The 25,454-nt window shown below is 41.8% G+C and overlaps 1 protein-coding gene across 1 annotated transcript in view; it reads right to left on the minus strand.

Annotated features, from left to right (window-relative positions):
• Nucleotides 1–25,454, minus strand: part of LOC124777808 (probable ubiquitin carboxyl-terminal hydrolase FAF-X) — a 301,616-nt gene that overhangs the window by 233,778 nt on the left and 42,384 nt on the right. Inside the window, exons 5-6 of the mRNA XM_047253324.1 lie at nucleotides 7,592–7,726; nucleotides 5,222–5,378 (exon numbers count right to left, since the gene is read on the minus strand). Coding sequence (XP_047109280.1) covers nucleotides 5,222–5,378; nucleotides 7,592–7,726 — 292 coding nt within the window. The remainder of the gene's footprint in view (nucleotides 1–5,221; nucleotides 5,379–7,591; nucleotides 7,727–25,454) is intronic.

The following is a 25,454-nucleotide window of genomic DNA, read 5'->3' on the forward strand; positions in this document are numbered from 1 at the left end:
CTACCTGTTGTGCAACAGGGTGGTCCACTTTGCTCCTGGCTGCAGTTTGGCAGTGGCCATTCATTCTGGTAGACAGCTGTTTGGTAGTCATACCAATCTAAAAAGCTGTGCAATGATCGCAGCAAAGCTGATACATGACTTGGCTACATTTGTGGATGGCCTGATCTCTGATGGTGTGGGGTAAACCTGTGACAGGACTGGAACAGGAACTGCTGCATGAGTGGGTTGGGCACACCTTGCACCTGGGTCTTCCAGGTATATGATCCTTGTGGCTAGGGGATGGGACTGGGAGTGGCACAGGGAATGACTAGGATGTTGTGGTGGTCGACTGCGGTGCCTGTCTGTGTAGGCCTTCAGCATAATAGGCAAAGTAGCTGTAGTCACTACAGATACACTGTTTCTAGATGGCCACACTTTCCACGGATCCCATCCCTCCTTTCAATATGATCTACACCGTTTCAGAGTCCACCACTCGCTGACCCTTACAAACCCAGTACTGCAAAAACAAATCTCCATGGCACGGCCATTGATGCACCAACTCTGCATCCTCTGCGAAATACAGCCACTGTGCAACTCCTGCTACATATGTCACGTTTCTGCAATCAAAACGCTTGCTCTCAATCATCTGGAAGAGCATTCCACACACCACCTCCATAAATTATCTAACCTGTTGACACCCTACTGCTACCTTGTGGTACCACTGTCCAACCTCGATCCCAACCCACAGTGTTCCTCTTCGTCAACCCCTCATAACACCAGAGCCTACCTAACTGACCTTTTCAACTTGTCACATCTCCAAAAACTCCCTTCCAACACGCCAACAAATCCAGAGCCGAAACATTTCTGTAACACTAGTGTTAAACAGTCCACCAAAAATCTCAGCCCCACAGAAGTTTGTCCTATTCAAATCTCTAACCTTTACCACTGCACCCAAATTTAACAATGTTGCACTTGTCAAAGCCCCAGCTGCCTCCTCCCATTCCCTGCCGTGGAAACACTTCTTTACCACCAATCCCTCCAACAAATCTAATTTGAACACTGAAACCTACCTCTACCAATTCATACTACCATCCAACTATTATCTCCCCCCCCCCCCCTTTCCCCATCCCACTTGACCACACCCTGGTCACTTTCAAGAACACCAACCTTTCAGCACAAGAAAGGACAGCCATACACAGCCTCAAAACAGATCCAGCCCTAATAATCCTACCTGCAGACACAGGTTTCACCAATTCTGCTACAAATCGCAGATACCACCGGGTGGAAGGCTTCTGCCAATTGTCTTACTAATCTCTCCATAAACTATGCCAGAGTGATCCCATCCCAGAAGTTCAATATAACATCCAATTACTGCTTGAAGTCTTAGGTCCTTCTCAGAACCTCTTCCCTGAAACCATTTCCCTCTTCATCCCTATGACACTTTGTACCCCAACCTTCTACGTACTCCACAGACCAAACAAACGTGGACACCCCATTGCAGCTGGTTATTGTGCCCCCAATGAAAGTATTTCGGTACTTATTCACCAACATCTCCAATCAACTGTCCCAAATCTAGCCTCCCACATCACAGGTACCAACCACTTCCTTCACCAACTCTCCACCATCACCATCCAATTACCTCCTCAATGCCTACCCATTGATGATGCCACTTCCCTATACAACAACTTCCCAATATTGAATATTACCTTTCCCAATATCCTTCAGACCCTAAACCCACTACCTCACTCCTCATACACCTTACTAATTTTATCCTAACACGAAACTAAATCTCCTTTGAAACGAATGTACACAAAAAAAAAAAAAAATCTGTGACACAGCCTTGAGCACCCGCATGGCACTATCCTATGCCAACCAGTCTGTGGGCCATTAGAGGAGACCTTCCTAGCCTCCTGAAACACCAAACTCTTAGTCTGTTTTTGGTTCACTGAAGATATCTTCATGATATCAAGGCCAATACTCATTCCTTCATAATCTCAACACCTTCTCTGCCCTGCACTTTAGCTGACTGTCCTCAATCCAATGTGCCATCTACCTGATGGCTCAATCCACACCTCTGTCCACATTAAGTCCACCAATAACTAACAGTAACTTCATTTCAACAGCAATCATCTGTTCCGTGCCACAAAGTCCCTCGCTTACAGACCGAGCACCCAAGAATGGCATATCTGCAGTAACTAGAACCCCCATTGCCCAGTACACTGAAGATATCACGAAGACCTATACAAACAGGTACTATCCCGAGACCTAGTCTACAAACAGATTTCCCATGCCATATCCACCACACAAATCCCAAATCCTCCATCCACCCCCAAGAACCAGCCACAAATGAGCACCCCTTCATTACCCAATAACACCCCAAAGTATACAAACAGAGCCACATCCTGTCCCACCCCTCCTAAAGCAGCGTTCCATCTCACACCCAACCAGCAGAACACTAGTCCATCCTAAGTCACTCCACCCCTAAACATTTGCAACAGGGACCATATCCCTGTGGAAAACCCAGGTAAAAGAAATGCCAAATCAACACACCCAGCACTTCCCATTCCATTCCTTTCACAGGACTATTCTAACCCATCTGAGGCTGGACCACCAATGAAAGCAGCCATGCCATATACCAGATCTGGTCCAATCACTGCACAGCTTTTTACATTTCTACGACTACCAACCAACTGTCCACCAGGATTAATGGCCACCACCAAACTGTGGCAAGAACAAAGTGGACCACCTTGTTGCACGAAATGCAGATGAATGGAACTTGCTCGATTTTAATGGCTGCTTCGCAACCAGGGCCATTTGGATCGTGCTCTCCACCACCAGCTTTTCTGAACTACAAAGATAGCAGTTATCCTTACAAAACATTTTCTATTCCAGAAAGTGTTGTGGCCTTAACCTAAGGGAACCTACTGTCCTTACATACTCCACCCAACAGTTTCCACCCCCTCTGTCCTATCACCTCTTCCCAATTCATCTCCCCTCACTCTCATTGTATACCACTCTCTGCCAATGCACTCGCCGGTCTTTTCCCCTCTCTGCTCCTCCCCTTTTCCACCTCCGTACCCTGACCTCCCCCCTCCCCACAGCCTCCAGATGCTGTCCCTGGAAGCCTTTTCTTGCCTAGTCCCTGCTTGGTCCACCAGACAGTGATGATCTCTCCTCTCACCCATATTCTGCTATCCCTCCCCATTCCTGCTTGCTGCTTTCATTCAACAGAAATCTGGAATCTGGCCAGAGCATCCAGAGATGGCGGTGATGTGTGCAAGAGGTGTACCTGCTTGTGTCAATATTTGTGTTTTCCTTTCTTTTCTGAAGAAGGCTTTGACCAAAAGGTTAGTGTGTATTAGTAATTTCATTATGCCTGTTCAAATGGTTCAAATGGCTCTGAGCACTATGGGACTTAACATATTATGCCTGTCTGCAACTCGATGTGTCATTTTTATGGTGGATGGTGATCCATCCTTTCATGATCATGAATGTTGTCAACTGCATGCCCTGTGTTAATATGAATAGCTATGGCAAATTTGTAGTGGTGTTTTATCTAAATGTACTCTGAATTTGGTTTTGAAGCTTCACCTAGCCTGTTTTTTAGTTTTTACTCTCAACAATAAACTTAGGCAGAAATGCACAATGACAAAACAGACTGTGGCAAGGAACTTTTTAGAATCTTCTCAAATATTCTAGATAATCCACAGCAACTTTTGCTACTATATAATTTTGAATGACTTAAATCATAAAACAGCTCCCATATCACCAAACCAAAACATTAACAAATACGTATGCTGAAATATAGGTTTGTAAGGTTTTTATGTTCCATATTTTAATTTTTTGCATTAAGGATGTTCCTTATGCAAAAAAGTTGCAAAGAGTTAAACACTTATATGCTTAACGAGACTGGAAGAAATTCCTAGAAGGAATAATACGTAAAATACAGAAAAGACAGCCACTCACCTGTAGCTGACTGATATGCGGCACATAGAAACACTCGACAAAAAACAGTATTTACACTAGTTTTTGAGCTCCCATTCTTTCTATGGTAAAAGTACACACAGACACAAGTAAAGATATATGTGCATGCTCTCGTGCATGTGACCTTTTACATAAGAAAGAGGAAGAGCTCAAAAGCTAGTGTAAATACCATTTTCTATTTCATGTTTCATTGTGTCACATGCCAGTCAGCTAATGGTAAGTGACCGCCTTTCCTTTATTTTACATACTGCACTTATAAATTCAATATCTGTATCTTTGTTTCCCAATGCAAGCTAGTAGTGAATGCTCTTTCAGTTCCAAGGCACAATATTTCTACATCTGTACAATCTATGGAGTGTTTATGTATTGTGTTTATATCATACCTAAAGATGAAAACATTTATTTATGCCGACCCTCATGATTCGTTCGGCTGGAACATATTGTAAATAGCTTCATTATTTTTCTGGGTATGGTATATCTCGAAGGAAGGTTTCATACACAAGCTCACAAAAGTGTTTATAAAACTGCTGGCACAAGAAGGTATATGTGCAAGAGTGTGGGAGAGACTTGAGAATGTGTAAAACACGAATATTGATGGTACAGAGCAACAGAGAAAGATTCAGTGGGAAAATAGGGACTTCTGATGAACAAACAACCCAGAAATTATATCTGGTGCAGTTACAGCAAGCCCTGCAGAATTGTATGGAAAGAGCGGAACGCACACATGCTTGTTGCTCTTGGCCGGAGGGTTAACAAGTGCTACTTGTAACTGAGTTGTATTGAAAATAAACTCAAAACAGAAAACTGGCTACCTCCAGCAAACAAAAATGTAATTTAATCCACTAAACCACCTGAAGACAGTGTAAGCCTTCAAAATGCATTCTGGGAGAAAGTAAAAGAGGACTGACACAGAACTGTTTTAATTTACCTTTTATAGCTACAGCATATTTTCTTATTTAGATCCCATTAAATTACTACCTGAATTAAAGGCAATGTTCTTTCGTTGCTGCTGACTTCTTCCTCTTGCTAGATTAGGACATTTTCTCCTAAACTGTGGAGTGCAAACTGCTCCCAAACTCTATGTAAGGCTAAGTTTGGTTAATTGTAACTAAATCGCTAACCTGTTAACTTTACAAATTTTAAGAAAATGCAATAGAACACAAAAATATTGGCATAAACATGCTTTACAGTTTTTTTTTATATATAATCAATAATTTAATACTATCTTAGCAGTTCAATATTAAAACCTCATACTTACTACTATGGGCATAAGATATTTTGTGATTGTATGGACAGTCAGAAATTCATAACAGAGCCCAAATGGTCGAATTAATGCATATATAACAGTTACAGTTAGGTTCTTTCCACTCTGGAACCTCTCCAAAAGGATCTGGAAACCACCTAAGTTGCCAAACCTGAAATTGAGAAGTATGTAAAGAGCTGATCATGTTTAAAAAATTCACACAATGTTCACAATTGTATGGAAATACACATAAGGAAGTGGTGGTTGGGGATCAGAAATAAGAAACATCACAGAAGCTAGCCCATTTTTGTTGTATAACAGTTGTAAATTGAAGAGGTATTCCCGATGACAACCTCATACACTAACTATTCTGTAAACTGAATAAGGGAATACACAGAAAGATAAGATTGCTACTTACCATAAAGAAGACACATTAAGTTGTAGACAGGCACGATTAAAAGGCACTTACACATTAGCTTTCGGCCAAGGCCTTCATCAGAAAAAGTGACACACACACACACACACACACACACACACACACACACACACCATCACCTCTGGCAGCTCACACCACAAAAAGTCAGGTCGAGCTGTCAGATAGTGCGCGCGCGCGCGTGTGTGTGTGTGTGTGTGTGTGTGTGTGTGTGTGTGTGTGTGTGTGTGTGTGTGTGTGTGTGTGTGCGCGGCGCGCGCTGCGCGCCTTTTTCTGATGAAGGCTGTGGTCAAAAGCTAGTGTGTCTTAATGGCACCTAACTTGATATGTCATCTTTACGGTAAGTCACAATCGATATTTTCCTTATGTTTCTGGTATTCCGCCCTGGAATTTCCATTGTAAGAGTCATAGAAGTAATACAAATAACTCTGTAAAGAAACATATGATTAAAATCAGGTTCAAGTAGACTTGGTAACTGTCAAAGCAGTCCACAACAAAATGCCTGTATCGCATACAATTGGGGGCTGTCCCCTCAATAGGCACACGGGCCACATCTTAGCTGTGAAACTGTCGTAGCTAAAATCACTATGTTCACATAGTATGAGTGTTCTTGCATACATTTTGGCTGCTGAGTGGAAACAAATAGCAATTATCATTGTTTTTGGGAGGACACTGTTTTATACAGTCTCTCGGCCTTCTGCTTCCCATTCACATTACTAGAATGAATTATATAAATGCTTTAATTCCTTAAATGCTTTATGAAATGTTAGCAGCTAAAAATATACAGCAGCTTCTACGTTTCTCTTGTCTTTGTCCTGCATGCACTGCCACCTTGCATAATAGTCTTCAGTTATACGCATTCATGATTCTCTTGCATATTTTCTGACGTTATGGTCCACCTTCCATTAGCTCATTCTCTTCATCTTTCTTTATCACTTAGAATGTACTAATGTACTTCCCTGACAGTCATCATCCATTTGTCTGGTTATAGGTCCTGGCCATATCCATTTATCATCATAGACACATTTAAAATCTATTCTGTCTGGTTCCGCTCCCCTTTCCTCCCTCCCAATTCATATGTGATAATCTAAATATATCTCATTTTATATTACTTAATTTTTTTTTTTTCAAATTCACAAACCTATTTTCACACACTATTGGCCATGTACACATTAGGAATAACCTTTAATTTGACTCTGGGCTGTTAGTCCATTGATACTTATTCATTCACTGTGTCTCTTGTCTCTCATGATTAATGACTCTGATTGCCTTTTCTTTTCCTACAGAATGTGGGCCTTACCCTTTTCATTCGTTTTTATCCCAATGAAGGCATTTCTGAAAATTCTGGAAACTCTTTATTTGATCACCTCCACAGCAACTACCAACCCTCATTATTTTAGCTTATTCCCGTGACTGCACTTCACAGTAAGTTCAGTAAGATTCCACCCCAGCCCCTGTCACAAAGTTTGTTGAGAAGATTCAAAGAATGACTGCATGCTTTATCTATTTCACTAAATCATACTGGTGGGGATCCCAGATCAATGAACAACACCCCAGAATATATTCAACAAGTGTTCAGTAAGTGAACTTGTTTGAGGATGAACTACACTTTCTTAGGATTCTACAATGAATCTCAGTCTGAAATTTACTTAAATAGACCAATGCCATGATTCCAACTTAAATCATCCCACACATATACATGGAGGTACTTAATAGTTATGGCTAATTGTGGTAACTGAGTGTCAGTCATCTAATAAAACACTTTCAGCTCATCCCACCTATTTACATGTCACATTACTTCATTTATATTGACTGTTAGGTTAGTCACTGCACCATGGAGGACAAACGTTGCATAGCATGAAACAATCTCATGTTAATTGTATCCATATGTTTAAATTCATTATAAAATAAATGCATGAACATGATATATTTTTGAAAGCAGCTAGCTATACCTGTTAATAAGATCAACAAGCCATCCTCGACATGCCCGAGAATCCGGAGGTGGACGGGCAAATAATTCCTCCTCTGGAATGTTAGAGCCTGGAGGCACAGTTTCTGACTGTCGAGAACTGTTAAAGGCGTGAAACCTGTAAACAAGTTGAGGAGATACAATATCAATGACATGGAAACTTCAGTATTGGACACACAAATTACAAATATTCATTGAATGTGATTAGATAGATAAAAACTATACTCACCTACCAGGTGAACACAAATATAAGGGTATTTAAGTCTGCAAGCTTTCGGAGCCAGTGGCTCTTTCTTCTGGCAGAAGGGTTAAAGGAGAAGGAAGAGGGTGAAGGACGAGCGGGAAGGGAAAGGACGAGGTTTACGAAAAGGGTAGTTCGGAAAAGCTGCCCAGAGCCCCGAGTCAGGCAAGACTCGCTGAACGGGATGAGAAGGAAAGACTTATTGTTGGCTACTGCACTGGATGAGATCTGAAAATCAGAGAGCTTGAGGTTGGAAGATAGGGTAATATTCAAGACATATTAATAACAAAACATTGTGCACACATTAATAAGATTGGAAATCTAAGTGTAATGTATGTGATAGAGAGGAGGGTGGACGGGCAATACGCATGGCAGAAATTGAAAGTTTTAGAAAGCTAAAAGGGAGTGAAGAACTGCTGCAACCAAAGAAATTAGATTAAATTAAATTAAGGCTAGATGGCTGGTGAGAACCAAGGACATGTTGTAGCACCAGTTCTCACCTGCAAAGTTAAGAGAAACTGACGTCTGGAGGAAGAATCCAGATGGCACATGTGATGAAACAAGCACAGATGTTGTGACTGTCATGTTTTAGAGTACACTCTGCAACAGGATAGTGTGTGTTGGCGTTATACACTCTTATGTCTACTCTTATTCATCCTAACTGATAACTGTAAAAGGCCGAACAGTATTTACATAATAGCTGGTATACGACGTGACATTTCACAGGTGGCTCTCCCTTTAATTGTATGTTTTACCAGTTACAGGGGTAATACAGGTGGTCATGGGAGGGTGCATAGAGCAAGTATTACAGCGGGGACAGCCACACGGGTAGGAGCCATAGGGTAGGGAGACAGGTTAGAAGGAGCATAGGGTCTGACAAGGATAGTGTGGAGATCGGAAGGGGGCAATGAAAAACTATTCTGGGTGTGGTGGGCAAAATCTCAGACAGAATGAGCCTCATTTTGTTGCATGATTTTCGGAAGTCATATCCTCATCAAAGCAGCCGATTAATACATTCAAGACCAGGATAATACTGGATGGCCCAGGAAATCTGCTTTTGGACTAGGCTGGTGGGTAATTACAGCCAGTGAAGGCTGAGGTGAGAATGGTGGTGATTAATTGTAGAGTGTCTGCATCTGAACAAATACGTTTGCTGTGAATGCCAAGGCTGTATGGGAGAGAACATCTGACATGGAAAAGATGACAACTGTTGAAATTTGATTACTGTTGTTTGTTAGTAGGTTTAATGTAAACAGAAGTGTATAGATGCCTCTTGGTAAGGAGGAGATCATTTCCAAGGAAAGTGGCATAGGATTCTTAAGACGACCATGTGAAAGTCAATTGGGAAAATGGGTTTAGAGATTCGAAGAATTTTAACAGGTCAGCCTCACCATGAGTCCATATGGCAAAGATGTCATCAATGTATCTAAACCAAACCAGAGTCTGAAGGCTTATGGACCCCAGGAAAGCCCCCTTCAAGCAACCCATGAAAAAGTTGGCGTACGAAGGAGCCATCTGGCATTCCACGGCTGTGCCCCTGATCTCTTTGTATGTCAACCCCTCAAAGGTAAAGCAGTTGTTGGTAACTATAATGTTGACTGAGGTGAGCAATCCTGTAACCACTCCAATTACAAATCTGACACTGAACCCTGGCTTTAACAGTTCCAACCACGATCTCAACTTTATCACCACCACTACATCAAAATCATCACTTACAAGTCTTCTGAAAATTCCTCATCTCCGGCACTGCTTCACAATCCTTATACACATCTCTACAACAAAACTGTAATCTGTCCTTCGCAGAATTCCAAGCACTTTGTTCCCAAAAAAATGACGATTCCATCATTATCTTCCCAGCCCACAAAAAATCTACTACTGTGGTACCTGACTGACAGGAGTATGAAAGTGAAGGTATACACCAGCTCTCTGACACCTCTACGTACTGCATATGCCATAAAGGTCCCATCCCTGATTCAAATTGACCTGCAGTCTCTCTCTAAAACCTCAGGCCCCTCACAAGGACTAATACCTCACTCCACAAAATTTTTTACCTCAACCAATCCACACACCCATACCTTTTACTTTCTTCCTAAGAACCACAAACCCCAGCCCATCCCATAGTTGCTGGCTTCAAACCACCCATCGAACATATGTCTGCCTTGGTTGATCATCAGCTATAAAATGTAGTACAAAGACTTCTCTTTTATATTAAACACCCCCATGTACATGATCCATCTGCTGCTAAACCTTTCCTCAGTCAGCACCCACCTGATTCCAAGCTTAACATATCCATCCTCCTCACTTTAATCAATTTTGTAGTTACAAACAAATACTTTACCTTTGACAGGCAGACATACAAACAGATAGGGGACACAGCCATGGGAACCCGGATGGCTCCTTCCTACATCAAACTTTTCGTGAGTCACTTGGAGCAGGCTTCCCTGGGATCCATAAACCTTCAGTCTCTGGTTTGGTTTAGATACATTACCGACATCTTTCCCATATGGACTCATGGTGAGTATGACCTGTTAAAATTCTGAAATCTCTAAATACATCCTCTCAGCTAAATTTCACACTATCCTATTCCAAATCTCAAGCCACTTTTCCTTGATGTTGCTTTCATACTCACCGGAGATCAGCTTGACACTTCTGTTCAAATTAAACCTATTAGCAAGCAATTTTTCTTATCTTTCAACAGTTGCCATTTTTTCCATGTCAAATGTTCCCTCCCATACTGCCTTGCCAGTCATGTATTATCCTAGTTTTGAATGTATTAATCATCTACTTCAACAAGACTATGACTTGCTAAAATCATGCCCTGAAATGAGATCCATTCTGGCTGACATTTTGCCCACCCACACCCAGAATAGCTTTTCACTGTCCTGACAATCTCTGCAATATTCTTGTCAGACCCTATGCTGCTTCTGCATCCATCTCCCTCCCCTATGGCTCCTACACCTGCGATCATCCCCACTAAAATACTTGTCCTATGCACCCTCCTACCACCATCTGTATTAGCCCTGTAACTGGCAAAACATATAATATCAAAGAGTGAGCCACCAGAGAATTGACATGTCATATACCAGCAGTTACATAAAAACTGTTCCACCTTTTACATCAGCATGACTACCACCAGCCATTAATTAGGATGAATGGGCATAGGCAGGAGGTGTATAATGGCAACACACAATATCTTGTTGCAGAGCATGCTCTAAAACATGGCCGTCACGACCTCTGTGCCTGTTTCATCACTTGTGCCATCTGAATTCTTCCTCCAGACACAAGTTTCCCAGAACTTTGCAGTTGGGAACTGACACTACAACACGTCCTTGGTTTTCACCACCCACCTTAATTTACTTTAATTTCTTCAATCTCAGCATTTCTTCACAGCAACTATTCCTTTCTTCACTCCCTTTCAATTTTCTATATCTTTCATTTTCTGACCTGTCTACCCCCCTGCCCCCTTCTCCGCCACTATCATGTACAATGCACTTGGCTTCCCTCTCTTATTAACTTGTGCATGATGTTGTGTTAGTAATATCTGTCTTACATATTACCCCATCTTCCAACTTTAAGCTCTCAGTTTTTCAAATCTCATCCAGTGCAGCCCCCAATAGTCAGCCTTTCCTTCTCATACCATCTGGAGGTGAGACTCCCCTGATTCATGTTCTGGGTGAATTTTTTCAAACTATATCTATTTTCCTAAACCTCATCAGTCTTCCTTCACTCCTCTTGCCTTCCCTTCACACCTCTGCCAGGAAGAGCCACTGGCTCCGAAAGCTTGCGAACTTAAAATACCTTATCTGTGTGTTTTCCTGCTGCTGCTGCTGCTGCTGGGCGAGTAGATTTTTTATCTATGCAATTACATTTTATTTGCAAGAACGGATTATTTTTGTTGATAAATATTCATTGAAGACATCTCTGTAAAATTATTACAAAAATGCATAATATTCTTCTCTAAGAGACATTCAATAAAATACTAAGGGTCATAATGTTCAAATAAAGCCCAGTTAATTTACAACATTGGCAATTTTTTGCCACACACACAAGGGCAGCTGAAGTAAACAAATTCCTTACAAAGACTACCATTTTTTTCTCTGTTGTTCTGTTTCTGCTTTTAAATGTGGTGTTCTGCACACCACCGAAAATACTGTGGGGTATGTTGGTGAAATTGATAAAGTGACAATTTCTGCTTTATCCATGACTCCTTACACTTTATGATAGGGCATCTTTGGGTGCCAATATGATTTTAATCTTTTGTTGTTCCACTCAGAAATAGTGTGCAAAAAGGCTGTCAATGCTCAAGAATCTACCAAAAAAGCCATTGGAAGTTACCTCCCTCACAAATGAATCACATTTTCTCAGGATTCTTTTGGTCAATATCTGTCAGGCATCAATATCTCCAACTACTAGTTTCCTGTGAACATTTAGGGGCCTGAGTAACTGTTGTCACTGTTTCATGTGACCTATTACCAATTGTTTACTCAAATAATAATGGGTCACAAATAACACACACTCCATTAAATATGAAAGAAGTACTCCAAGTGAGCTTTACAGCAGATTAGTCTCATGTCTGACAGTGATGTTATGTTAGACGAACAGCATAACAAACAAGCAGCAAATGGCAGAATGCTGTGCACTGTGATACTATGCAAAACTATGCTGAGATTACTTTTGACATGTCATAGTGCCAAGTTTAAAATATTACATGAACAATTTTTTACTAAACTGATAAAGGAGGTGTGTAACCATGAAATAAACACACCTGCATGAAACTGGGCATAAAGTAAAACTCCCGCAACCCAATAATAGTGGGACACACTACTCACATGAAAAACTGCACATCTTATCATGAGGCACATAAATGATCTGTTCAAAGTCTACGGTAGAACCTTTTATAACAGGAACTGACCTGATAATGTTACACAGCTCTCCAGCCTTTATAAAGTGCATGTGTGGGACTTCAATGAGGCAGTCAAAGCGAAGTGGAACATAACAAGACGTGCAGCTAACTGAATGCATTTTTTCCACTTCCATCATTTCTGTATTCAAGTTGTTCGATATCAAATGCCACACTAATTACATTTCCGAACAATGTTATTTGTATGTCAGTCAGTGTCATAATCTTCCTTTGTGAAGCACATTGAGCCATTGGTATGTACTGGGTTTACCCAATAATATGACAAGGTTTTTTCCCAAATTTGTCATTCGAAAAATACATGGTCATCTTATATTCACAGAGTAAGCTATTGCTACTGAAATTAATATTTTTATGTTGTTTATATAGTACATAGAGGCCATTTTACATTTACAGATTTTGCTTTGGCTACTGAGGTCACATGCAGGTTTATTTTGAAGAATTCGGAAGGGCAGAACTGGGCAAACGATACTTGCATTCAAACAGCCTCAAGACTTCCCAATACGTCATAGCGCTCCACACAGTTCTCAACGTTGGTCAAATAATCAAGCAACATTTAACTCGCACAGCACTAGTGCAAGGGATACGCAGTAAACTATGATCTAGAAACTACAACAATCTACTGCTCTGCTTAAAACTTGACAATTTTCTGAAAAACATGAGAAAGTAGCACTAAATTCTATCAGTTTACATACTCTTGTCATATTTGACCAGGTCTGAAATAAAAGTTCTCATACATGTATGGATACCGTGTACAAACATTAATGCTGCCTTTTAAGAATGTACAAACATTAATGCTGCTTTTTAAGTAAAGGTAACATTCAAAAACGGAAATGTGTCCTCATAAAACTTACTCAGTTCTGAACCCAGATCAATATTTTACTTGATTGTGAGAGGCTGCAATGATTTATTAAATAGGCTGCAAGTGATAAATTTGACCATTGTTCACGTATTAGAACACCAGCTAAAAACAGAACTAGTTTTTAATCAACTTTAGAAAATGGCAGCGACACTCAGATCACACAAGAAGGAAAATTAATTCAGAATGAAATGTCTAACAAATGAAATAAATCATTAAATTGACTGTTGCCATGAGAATAAATTACAGCGTAAAGACCCATCAAGGAGATCGTACAAACAGAAGTCACCAGATTGCACGCCAAGTGAAAGTTCAAGAATTTGAGCAAGTCATGATTGCAATCATTTATTTATGTATTAGTCATCGTTACACATGACTTGGATCCTAAAAGATACTGCAGTCCATGTTTCACAGTTGCTCAAGAACAGCACTACAGAAGGGTTGGAAGGGGAAACAGTGATACAAGCAAGGCTGAGAATTATGAATGCAAGGAACAGAGTAGCAAGTGGGCAGCAAATTACGTCATGTTGTCAATTGTGGGAACCTAAGCCAGGTACTTCAGCTTTTTAGAAAGCTCTACTACATTTAAACTGCGGTCTGCCTGAATCCATTTGTAGTTGGAATTGAACTGACTTTAAAATTAGACAAATACTCAACAATAGTATTCATTTCTGCAGGAGACATGCTAGTGGCATGCTTGTGTGTTTTGTGCTGCAATGTTGTTGACACTCGCGATGTATAATGGGAACAAAAGGGGTTGTGTCTGCTGTTGGTTCTATGCAGCTAATAAGAGAACTGCAGGCAGACAGTATGCTTGGAAGCAAGAGAGAGAATAATATTCTCGTGTCAGTTCAAAGCAAAATCCGATACAAATTCCCCAATTTTGTACCAGGAGTAGGGTGTTATGAATGTTGTGAAACATTTCCTTTGGTGGGTCATTTGTCAAATCAGTGAGTGCAGTAACAAAATCGGAGTTAAGGAAATTCTTCCTTCCATCAGCCTCTGTCAGCAGCAGAGCTTATAGGACTGCTAATACCACATTTACTCAACTATAAGAAAACAATGAATATAAGATGACTCTTATTTTGTAAAGGTTTCATTTAACACATTCTGACTAATCAACATCATAAACTGCTTTACTAACAAAGTATCTGAAGATCTACACAGAAAAGTTAACGCTACAAGTTGTTAACTTAATTCTATTTATTGACTGTGCACATTTTGGTAGACTAATAAAATGATAAATAATTTACACAGGTTTTCATGTTTATAAGCTATTTCTTGGTTTGTATCTAAGCCAGTAGTTTGTACCCTCTATATTTCTTTAATAGTAATGCTAGTAATAATCATATCACCAGTAGAGCTCAGATTTTTAGGTCCTTAAAAATCAGGATATGTTTTAAACATACGGTATACTCCTGATTATTTAGGGCAGTGTGGAGGAGAAGACACAAGAACAATTCAGATATTTTCAAACATGTATTTGCAATGATGTCTACTGGACAGGTAGTAGAGGCAGCTGCTGCCAATGTCTGCACACACTACGGCGTGGCTTGGCGCAGTTGTCCTCCACACCTGGTCCTGCTTAGCAGCCATTTTTTTTGCTGCTCCTAAGTGGCTGCCAACCCAAGCTGCAATGTGAGACACACATCATTCCCTCCCTCCCCCCCCCCCCCCCACCCTTTCTTTTTCATGCACAAATAATCAGTAAACCAGAAAATCTGCACACGAATAATGACAAGCGCACACACTGTACTTTAAATATATGTCAAGAAAGTATAAATATTTAATTACTGCTGAAGAAATGAAATACATAATGAGACACACCCTCAAGTTGTCCATCACAAATGACTGGCAATCATCGCAAAACACTGCCATATACTGGGAAAATTGCTCACACTCATATATATCCTCTTCTTGAAGGCCATCTTACAGATTTGAAATTTTTCACACAATCTGTTTTCAAACACATGTCAGGATTTATTTTGTAGTTTTTGGGCTGTAGATCCACTAAAACTTATTTTGGAATTCTGAACATGTTTAAGTGCTTTTGCAGAAGGATTCTTCCCTTTTCAAGTTTCTCAATTGTGCTGCTAAGGAAACAAGTTAGCAGATATACTGGTCAAGTCATTTTTAACACTGTATCACTTAACACTTCCTGAAGGATTTCAACTGAAGTTGTATATCTTTGTCCAGTGCATTAAGTACTGCAGCAAAAACATCCAAACTGACTGCATAATACTGGACTGCAGAGAGCCAAGTTGCCCACTGCATTATTACTGGGAGTCGGGTGGCAGTTGTTTGTTGGGATTTTTAATATAGGTATTCTCCTCGGCCGCTTCAATAAACTCTTTTCCATTAAAAATCAATTAATCCACTTTAGGATGAACTACTCTAATTTCTTCACATATTCTGTGTAAACCAAGTGCAATGCATGTAACACGAATCATTTTAGGATAACTAACATGACCTGCCCCTGCCTTCTTCATATATGCTGTAGTATCTGTTACTATCAGTAAAACATCGTCAAAACTCTCAACACCTAGGCAAAAAATCTGCATCGCTTCATTAAATTGCCTGACAACCACAACGTGGTTTGCAGTGCTAATTTTTTGCCCTGTTAGCGGAAAACATTCCTTCAAAATCACTTCAATGAAAATGACATCCCAACTTACTGCCAGTAGGTCTGAAGTTTTGTCTAACATACCCCAGATATTCTCATTTTCATACACGGAAAATTTGGAGATACCGTATTTACTCGAATCTAAGCCGCACTCGAATCTAAGCCGCACTTGAAAAATGAGACTCGAAATCAAGGAAAAAAAAAATTTCCCGAATCTAAGCCGCACCTGAAATTTGAGACTCGAAATTCAAGGGGAGAGAAAAGTTTTAGGCCGCACCTCCAAATCGAAACAAAGTTGGTCCATTGTAATATGAGACACAATTTAGGTCGAATGAATGACGATACAGCTACAGTAGTTTGGTTCGAGTCGTAAGCTTAGCAGTTAAGCTTTACCAGGTAGCCATTGCTCTGCGTCAGGCGCTCCGTCCGTATTTATACGGATACCAGTCCTTTTTCACGTGCTTCGTCTGGTTTGAATTGATTGCTTATTTTTCTTTGATCTGCTAAGTGTCGTTCTCTTTGTTTTAGGTGTTTACGTCACTCTAAGCTGAAAATGCATTACTGTACTGTCTCGTGCATTGTTTGTCGCATTCTGATAACGTATGTTTACGACCTGTCGCCGCTCACGCATGGCTTGCTTATGTGCACTCTACCGCCGCTTACAATTAAAAAAACAAAAAGAGAGGAATCGTCTCATTAGCGAAACAATGGCAAGATACTGCTATTTGTTGTTACTTACACTGCTGCTTTCTTTGATAATGGTCAACAATAACCAAATAATAGACTGCGTATGATAGAAGGTGTTATGAACGAGAGTTCAGCGAAAATTTTTCTCCGTTTGAAAATCTTTGCAGATGCCTCTTTAGTACATTACATTCTGCACAGAAATTAGTCATCTTAGATTTAAAAATCTAGTCAATTGCCGTGCTTCATTTCTGACTGTACCACTATTAGGCATTAGACTAATACGAATATAAACATGACATGATATGTATATTCTTCCGCGTTTGCTGTTGTCTCACTCAAGTTTTGTAGTTTATTAGGCAGACAGGATTTAAATGAGATAGAAGCAAACACGAAACAATACATGGCAAAATGTTTATATTCGTATTATTCTTATGGTGCAGAGAATACTGCATGTGATTCACAATACATACAAGTCCCTAATAGCAACCATCTCTTCTCACAGGTAGGAAAAAATTCAGAACGTACAGTTGGCCATATTGACAAACATCCCAAACAGTCTTGCCAGTCGGATTTTCGTAGTACATTGAAATGCTGCTACATTCGAAGATGAACAATACGGAATGTGTATTTACTTCGCTGGATAATGTATGAAAATGCAGTGGTCGAAACTCGGGGCGGAGAAAAAAGCTCATTTTCCACCTTTTTTTTAATTTATTTACTGACGCAGAGGTTTTGGCGCCAGTATTTATCTTTGTGCCTACAAAGCATGCCTGTGTAGCACTACATATATTCGACGGCGGAACTTAGTTGTGACGGCACCTACCAACATCTTTCAGAACTTCCGCTTACTTTGCACTCGATTCTAAGCCACAGGCGGTTTTTTGGATTACAAAAACTGGAAAAAAGGTGCGGCTTAGATTCGAGTAAATACGGTACTTTTTTTCCCTCAAGGCTGACACTTCACTTCACGAGTGTCTAGATTTGAATGTTTACAGAGAAACCTCCTTAACACTGGATTATTTACCTCAGACAGAGGTATGATAGGTGACAAATTCCCTGCATCAATCTTCACAGTAAACTAAAAACTTATCAGGTCCTACGGAAGAACCTGGAAATGACTCACTATCTAGAGGTTGTTTTTTTCATCAGGCACGAAATTGCAGCAATGTTTCCTCGCCCACCATATGTTGTGTAATTTGAAATCACTTCACAACCTTCATTGCTTCCCATCATGGTTAGCAGAACAGGCTGCATCCATCAAAACTAAAATTATCCTTAAATTCTGCAAAATACTGATGTAGATGGTAACTTCTTGGTGCTCTTACTTCAGGCAGTGTAGTATCGCCTTGCCTTCACAACAACAGAAATGAACTGCATGTGGGAGTAGGGAGGAAGGTGAGACACGTAATGCAATATGGCTAAGGACAAAGAAATCCCCAGCTTATATGGCGAGTGGAAGTGATGATACAAACATGGCTACAAGCTGATATGCAGAAACAGAATAACATACACATTGCATTTTGAGCAGTATCTCCTTGTTCAAGTAAACCAAACAAGAAATGAAATAAACTGAAAGATTTAGCAATATGATTGCTACTCACAATACAGCAGAGATGTCGAGTCACAGACAAGCACAACAAAAAGGCACTAAACACATATGCTTTTGGGCAGATGGCCTTCTGCTCTAACAGACAAAACACGCGCACGCCTACTCCTAACCAACACACGGACACCGCTGGCACCGAGGCAGAACCAGTTTTCGTCGGAAAACACAACAGACCTGCAGCCTGCCCTTCAATGAGCTCTCACTTCACTTCACACCACCAAAGTCTCACACACACACACACACACACACACACACACACACACACACACACACACACACACACACACGCTGCATCTGGCTCAACAGCCACTGTAGTTTTTCATCAAACGCCACAGGAAGTATGTGAGCTAGTGTTGTTCTTTGTCACAACACCAGTGAACCCAACAATGTTTCGCAATTGCTAAATATATACTGAAACTGAATATACACTGTGGGGGGGTGAGAGTGGGGGGGGTGGGGGGGAGAGTGGGGGTGGGGGGGGAGAGTGGAGGGGGGAGAGTGGGGGGGGGGAGAGTGGAGGGGGGAGAGTGGAGGGGGGAGAGTGGGGGGGGGGGAGAGTGGAGGGGGAGAGTGGAGGGGGGGAGAGTGGAGGGGGGAGAGTGGAGGGGGGAGAGTGGAGGGGGGAGAGTGGAGGGGGGAGAGTGGAGGGGTGAGAGTGGAGGGGTGAGAGTGGAGGGGTGAGAGTGGGGGGGTGAGAGTGGGGGGGGTGAGAGTGGGGGGGTCAGAGTGGGGGTGAGAGTGGGGGGTGAGAGTGGGGGGGAGAGTGGGGGGGAGAGTGGGGGGAGAGAGTGGGGGGGAGAGTGGGGGGGAGAGTGGGGGGGAGAGAGTGGGGGGGAGAGTGGGGGGGAGAGTGGGGGGGGGAGAGTGGGGGGGGGAGAGTGGGGGGAGAGTGGGGGGGAGAGTGGGGGAGAGTGTGGGGGGGGAGAGTGGGGGGGAGAGAGTGGGGGGGGAGAGTGGGGGGGAGAGAGTGGGGGGGAGAGTGGGGGGGGGAGAGTGGGGGGGAGAGTGGGGGGGGAGAGTGGGGGGGAGAGTGGGGGGGGAGAGTGGGGGGGAGAGTGGGGGGGAGAGTGGGGGGAGAGTGGGGGGGAGAGTGGGGGGGAGAGTGGGGGGGAGAGTGGGGGGGAGAGTGGGGGGGAGAGTGGGGGGGTGGGGGGGGGGGAGAGTGGGGGGGGGAGAGTGGGGGGGAGAGTGGGGGGGAGAGAGGGGGGAGAGTGGGGGGAGAGTGGGGGGAGAGTGGGGGAGAGTGGGGGGGAGAGTGGGGGGGGAGAGTGGGGGGAGAGTGGGGGAGAGTGGGGGAGAGTGGGGGAGAGTGGGGGGAGAGTGGGGGGAGAGTGGGGGAGAGTGGGGGAGAGTGGGGGGAGAGTGGGGGGAGAGTGGGGGGAGAGTGGGGGGAGAGTGGGGGGAGAGTGGGGGGAGAGTGGGGGGAGAGTGGGGGGAGAGTGGGGGGAGAGTGGGGGGAGAGTGGGGGGAGAGTGGGGGGAGAGTGGGGGGAGAGTGGGGGGGAGAGTGGGGGAGAGTGGGGGGAGAGTGGGGGTGGGACGTGAAATTTTAAAAATAAATAAAAAAATAATAAAAGTCTAGTAATGAAATTTCAGGAATACATTTGTCTAGTTAACATATTTAAATGATTAACACCACAATGTCACGGGTTATGTAAGCACTGCAAATGTGAAATGCTGGTACATTAATAACATATACAACTACCAGAATGTTGAATGCAAGCATGCAAATGTGCATGCATTGTGTGTTATACAGGTGATGGCTGTCAGTTAGTGGAATGGAGTTCAATGCCTGTTGCACTTGGTCAGTGCAGGGTTAATACTGCATGTGGATGATGCTGGAGTTGTCGAGCGATGTCCCGTATGTGCTCCACGGGAGACAGATCTGGTGATCAAGCCGGCCAAGGCAACATGTTGACACTCTGTAAAGCATGTTGGGTTACAACAGCAGTATGTGGGCAAGCACTATCCTGCAGTTAGGGTGCATGGATAGCCAGAAGAATGCTCCTGCTTTTCATACTAAATTGCACCCAAGACCATAATTCCACGTGTAGATCCAATGTGTCTAGCACGCAGACAGGTGGGTTGCAGACACTCAACTGGCCTACTCCTAACCAACACACGGCCACCACTGGCACCGAGGCAGAACCAGTTTTCGTCGGAAAACACAACAGACCTGCAGCCTGCCCTTCAATGAACTCTCACTTGACACCACCAAAGTCACAAATGGCCTTGGTTTGGGGTTAGTGGAATACACACTACAGGGCACATGGCTCAGAGCTGTCCCTGAAGTAACTGATTTGTGACAGTTCGTTATATCACTGTGGTGCTAACTGCCACTCAAATTGCTGCTGCAGATGCAGTATGACAAGTCAAGCCATACGCCGAACATTATCGTCTTTCCTCTCGGTAGTGTCACGTCACCATCCAGAACCCACTCTTCTTGCGACCATTCATTCTCGAGACCGCTGCTGTCAGCAGTCCTGTACTGTGGCTACATTTCTACCAAGTCTTTCTGCAATACTGTAGGATAAAAATCCAGTTTCTTGTAGCTCTATTGCAAGACCCTGATCAATCTCGCACCTCTGTCGTCTTATAGGAATTCTTGAGTAACATCAACTCACCACATCCACTCCCAAAGGTAACTAATGCTCACAACCATTACGGCATGTATCTAAAGCAAACCTGATTCACATCCTCATAGTAGTGCCACTCTTACGTGACTGTCATGAAATGTGAATAGACGCGTTCTTTCAGATATAGAAACACACCTACCAACTTTATTATGTATCGCACTACTACTTCATGGTGTTACAATTCTTTTTTTCAGTGTATGTCCTAATCTGGGGTACCCACAAGAAATGCAATAGGACACAAATTTCAATTCTTCATTATCGCTAACACTTGGTTTAAGAATCATGAAAGAAGGTTGTATACATGGAAGAACCCTGGAGATACTAAAAGGTATCAGATAGATTATATAATGGTAAGACAGAGATTTAGGAACCAGGTTTTAAATTGTAAGACATTTCCAGGGGCAGATGTGGACTCCGACCACAATCTATTGGTTATGACCTGTAGATTAAAACTGAAGAAACTGCAAAAAGGTGGGAATTTAAGGAGATGGGACCTGGATAAACTAAAAGAACCAGAGGTTGTACAGAGATTCAGGGAGAGCATAAGGGAGCAATTGACAGGAATGGGGGAAATAAATACAGTAGAAGAAGAATGGGTAGCTTTGAGGGATGAAGTAGTGAAGGCAGCAGACGATCAAGTAGGTAAAAAGACGAGGGCTAGTAGAAATCCTTGGGTAACGGAAGAAATATTGAATTTAATTGATGAAAGGAGAAAATATAAAAATGCAGTAAGTGAAACAGGCAAAAAGGAATACAAACGTCTCAAAAATGAGATCGACAGGAAGTGCAAAATGGCGAAGCAGGGATGGCTAGAGGACAAATGTAAGGATGTAGAGGCCTATCTCACTAGGGGTAAGATAGATACCGCCTACAGGAAAATTAAAGAGACCTTTGGAGATAAGAGAACGACTTGTATGAATATCAAGAGCTCAGATGGAAACCCAGTTCTAAGCAAAGAAGGGAAAGCAGAAAGGTGGAAGGAGTATATAGAGGGTCTATACAAGGGCGATGTACTTGAGGACAATATTATGGAAATGGAAGAGGATGTAGATGAAGATGAAATGGGAGATACGATACTGCGTGAAGAGTTTGACAGAGCACTGAAAGACCTGAGTCGAAACAAGGCCCCCGGAGTAGACAATATTCCATTGGAACTACTTATGGCCGTGGGAGAGCCAGTCCTGACAAAACTCTACCATCTGGTGAGCAAGATGTATGAAACAGGCGAAATACCCTCAGACTTCAAGAAGAATATAATAATTCCAATCCCAAAGAAAGCAGGTGTTGACAGATGTGAAAATTACCGAACTATCAGCTTAATAAGTCACAGCTGCAAAATACTAACACGAATTCTTTACAGACAAATGGAAAAACTAGTAGAAGCCAACCTCGGGGAAGATCAGTTTGGATTCCGTAGAAACACTGGAACACGTGAGGCAATACTGACCTTACGACTTATCTTAGAAGAAAGATTAAGGAAAGGCAAACCTACGTTTCTAGCATTTGTAGACTTAGAGAAAGCTTTTGACAATGTTGACTGGAATACTCTCTTTCAAATTCTAAAGGTGGCAGGGGTAAAATACAGGGAGCGAAAGGCTATTTACAATTTGTACAGAAACCAGATAGCAGTTATAAGAGTCGAGGGACATGAAAGGGAAGCAGTGGTTGGGAAGGGAGTAAGACAGGGTTGTAGCCTCTCCCCGATGTTGTTCAATCTGTATATTGAGCAAGCAGTAAAGGAAACAAAAGAAAAATTCGGAGTAGGTATTAAAATTCATGGAGAAGAAATAAAAACTTTGAGGTTCGCCGATGACATTGTAATTCTGTCAGAGACAGCAAAGGACTTGGAAGAGCAGTTGAATGGAATGGACAGTGTCTTGAAAGGAGGATATAAGATGAACATCAACAAAAGCAAAACAAGGATAATGGAATGTAGTCTAATGAAGTCAGGTGATGCTGAGGGAATTAGATTAGGAAATGAGGCACTTAAAGTAGTAAAGGAGTTTTGCTATTTGGGGAGCAAAATAACTGATGATGGTCGAAGTAGAGAGGATATAAAATGTAGGCTGGCAATGGCAAGGAAAGCGTTTCTGAAGAAGAGAAATTTGTTAACATCCAGTATTGATTTAAGTGTCAGGAAGTCATTTCTGAAAGTATTCGTATGGAGTGTAGCCATGTATGGAAGTGAAACATGGACAATAAATAGTTTGGACAAGAAGAGAATAGAAGCTTTCGAAATGTGGTGCTACAGAATAATGCAGAAGATTAGATGGGTAGATCACATAACTAATGAGGAAGTATTGAACAGGATTGGGGAGAAGGGAAGTTTGTGGCACAACTTGACCAGAAGAAGGGATCGGTTGGTAGGACATGTTCTGAGGCATCAAGGGATCACCAATTTAGCATTGGAGGGCAGCGTGGAGGGTAAAAATCTTAGAGGGAGACCAAGAGATGAACACACTAAGCAGATTCAGAAGGATGTAGGTTGCAGTAGGTACTGGGAGATGAAAAAGCTTGCACAGGATAGAGTAGCATGGAGAGCTGCATCAAACCAGTCTCAGGACTGAAGACCACAACAACAACAACATTATCGCTTTGCCTACTTTGAAGTTATGTAACTATAAATTATATGAACCATACAGAATATGAGTCAAAAGACTGCTTTGTTTTCTTTTTTAGTTTTTATTGTTTTAAATACTTTTTAAATTTTTTATGCAGAATAAAATTATGAAACTTCTGAATATACAGGTTTTGTTTAATACTATGTGGTAAAAATATGAACCTTTTTTTTCTGAACTATAAAGTTTTTGAAAGGGCAACATACAAGAGACCATGCGAAAAACACTTATTGTAAATCAATTGTAATACGTTTGAATGTCTCACCTCGTGCCTGGTTTACTGTTATTGTAAACGAAACCTTGCATGGGAACTGAAGTCATTTAAAATCAATGGGTAAATTGGTTGGGATCATTGGTATACAGGGAATGAGAATGACCACTCCAGCTGCTGAACCTGTGAGGATAGTAGTTTCAATGACATTATTTTGTGTAGTTTAAATTGGGAACAGGTAGCATTACAAAGTTTGTTTTAGACAATTCAGACTGAAGAGCAGTATTCTAATTATAAGCCAACAAGCCATAAACACAACTTCTCTAATACTCAGGTTTTCTGTTACAACCGACTACGAGGAAGAAAATGAAGCCACACATTTTTACACCACAGAAAAGCATTTTCTTTCTCACAGCCAGTTTTAACAAAAAACCTGTACAACGTTGTTTAAAAGATGTATACCCTATGCCTGACTGAATGTTTATTAGAGTATTGGTCAAGAACTTTGAGATGTTTCCTAATAACATTTCCCCTTTTTATGTGAGTATAGATAAGTCTCTCTCCCTCTCCCTCTCCCTCTCCCTCTCCCTCTCCCTCTCCCTCTCCCTCTCCCTCTCCCTCTCCCTCTCTCTCTCCCCCCCCCCTCTCTCTCTCCCTGCCCCCCCCCCAACACCCACATATACCAGACTGTACTTTCTTTGAACTTCCCACCATATACAGTTGGAACATTCCTCCATCGCCAGCACGTACATTCAGATAACTTTAATCGCAATGCCTTCATTGTGTTAATCTTGTGTTATGTATGAATGACCTGCTTCTCCAATTAAATCTTTTTCTGCTTTGGTTCCCTGAAAGTTAGGTGAGTAGAACAGGCATTCTTTCATTTATTCTTTGTCTAGTGTCACTTATGAACATTTGCTTCTGTGACATCAAAGTTTCTTCCTGCTGAACAATGTGGTTCATGAATCACCATTAACATAAAATTAGTATTGTATGTGTGTGTGAACCACTTACGGAGTGTGAACTTTTACATACATATTTCTCAAGAGATCACAGCTGGGATTTGCACCCGTTACTGATCACTAGAATTTACTGTTCTTACAGCACTGACAATGAAACTGAATAAGAACAAATACTATCTTCTTGGCTCCCTAGTGCTGACACAGCAGAAAACCAAACAATTCAGATTAACTTGGTTCACGAGTTGTTGCTAGCTTTTAACTTCAACAGTGCTGTGGACCAAAAGCAATCTTAGCACTGTAGCTGAATTTCTTGTCTAATGTGTTGTTTTGCTTTTCGAGTGTTCTGTGGGAACGTATTTATGGTATGAGGAGCAGTCAAATGAAAACCAAACATCTACCGCAATGGGAGCATGGAATGGTGCCATTCAAAAATTAATCAACAAACGTGTTAAGACATTTATCCCTCTGGGAGATGAGATGATCAAT

The sequence above is a fragment of the Schistocerca piceifrons genome, chromosome 2 (assembly GCF_021461385.2).
Source record: "Schistocerca piceifrons isolate TAMUIC-IGC-003096 chromosome 2, iqSchPice1.1, whole genome shotgun sequence".
Lineage (NCBI taxonomy): Eukaryota > Metazoa > Arthropoda > Insecta > Orthoptera > Acrididae > Schistocerca > Schistocerca piceifrons.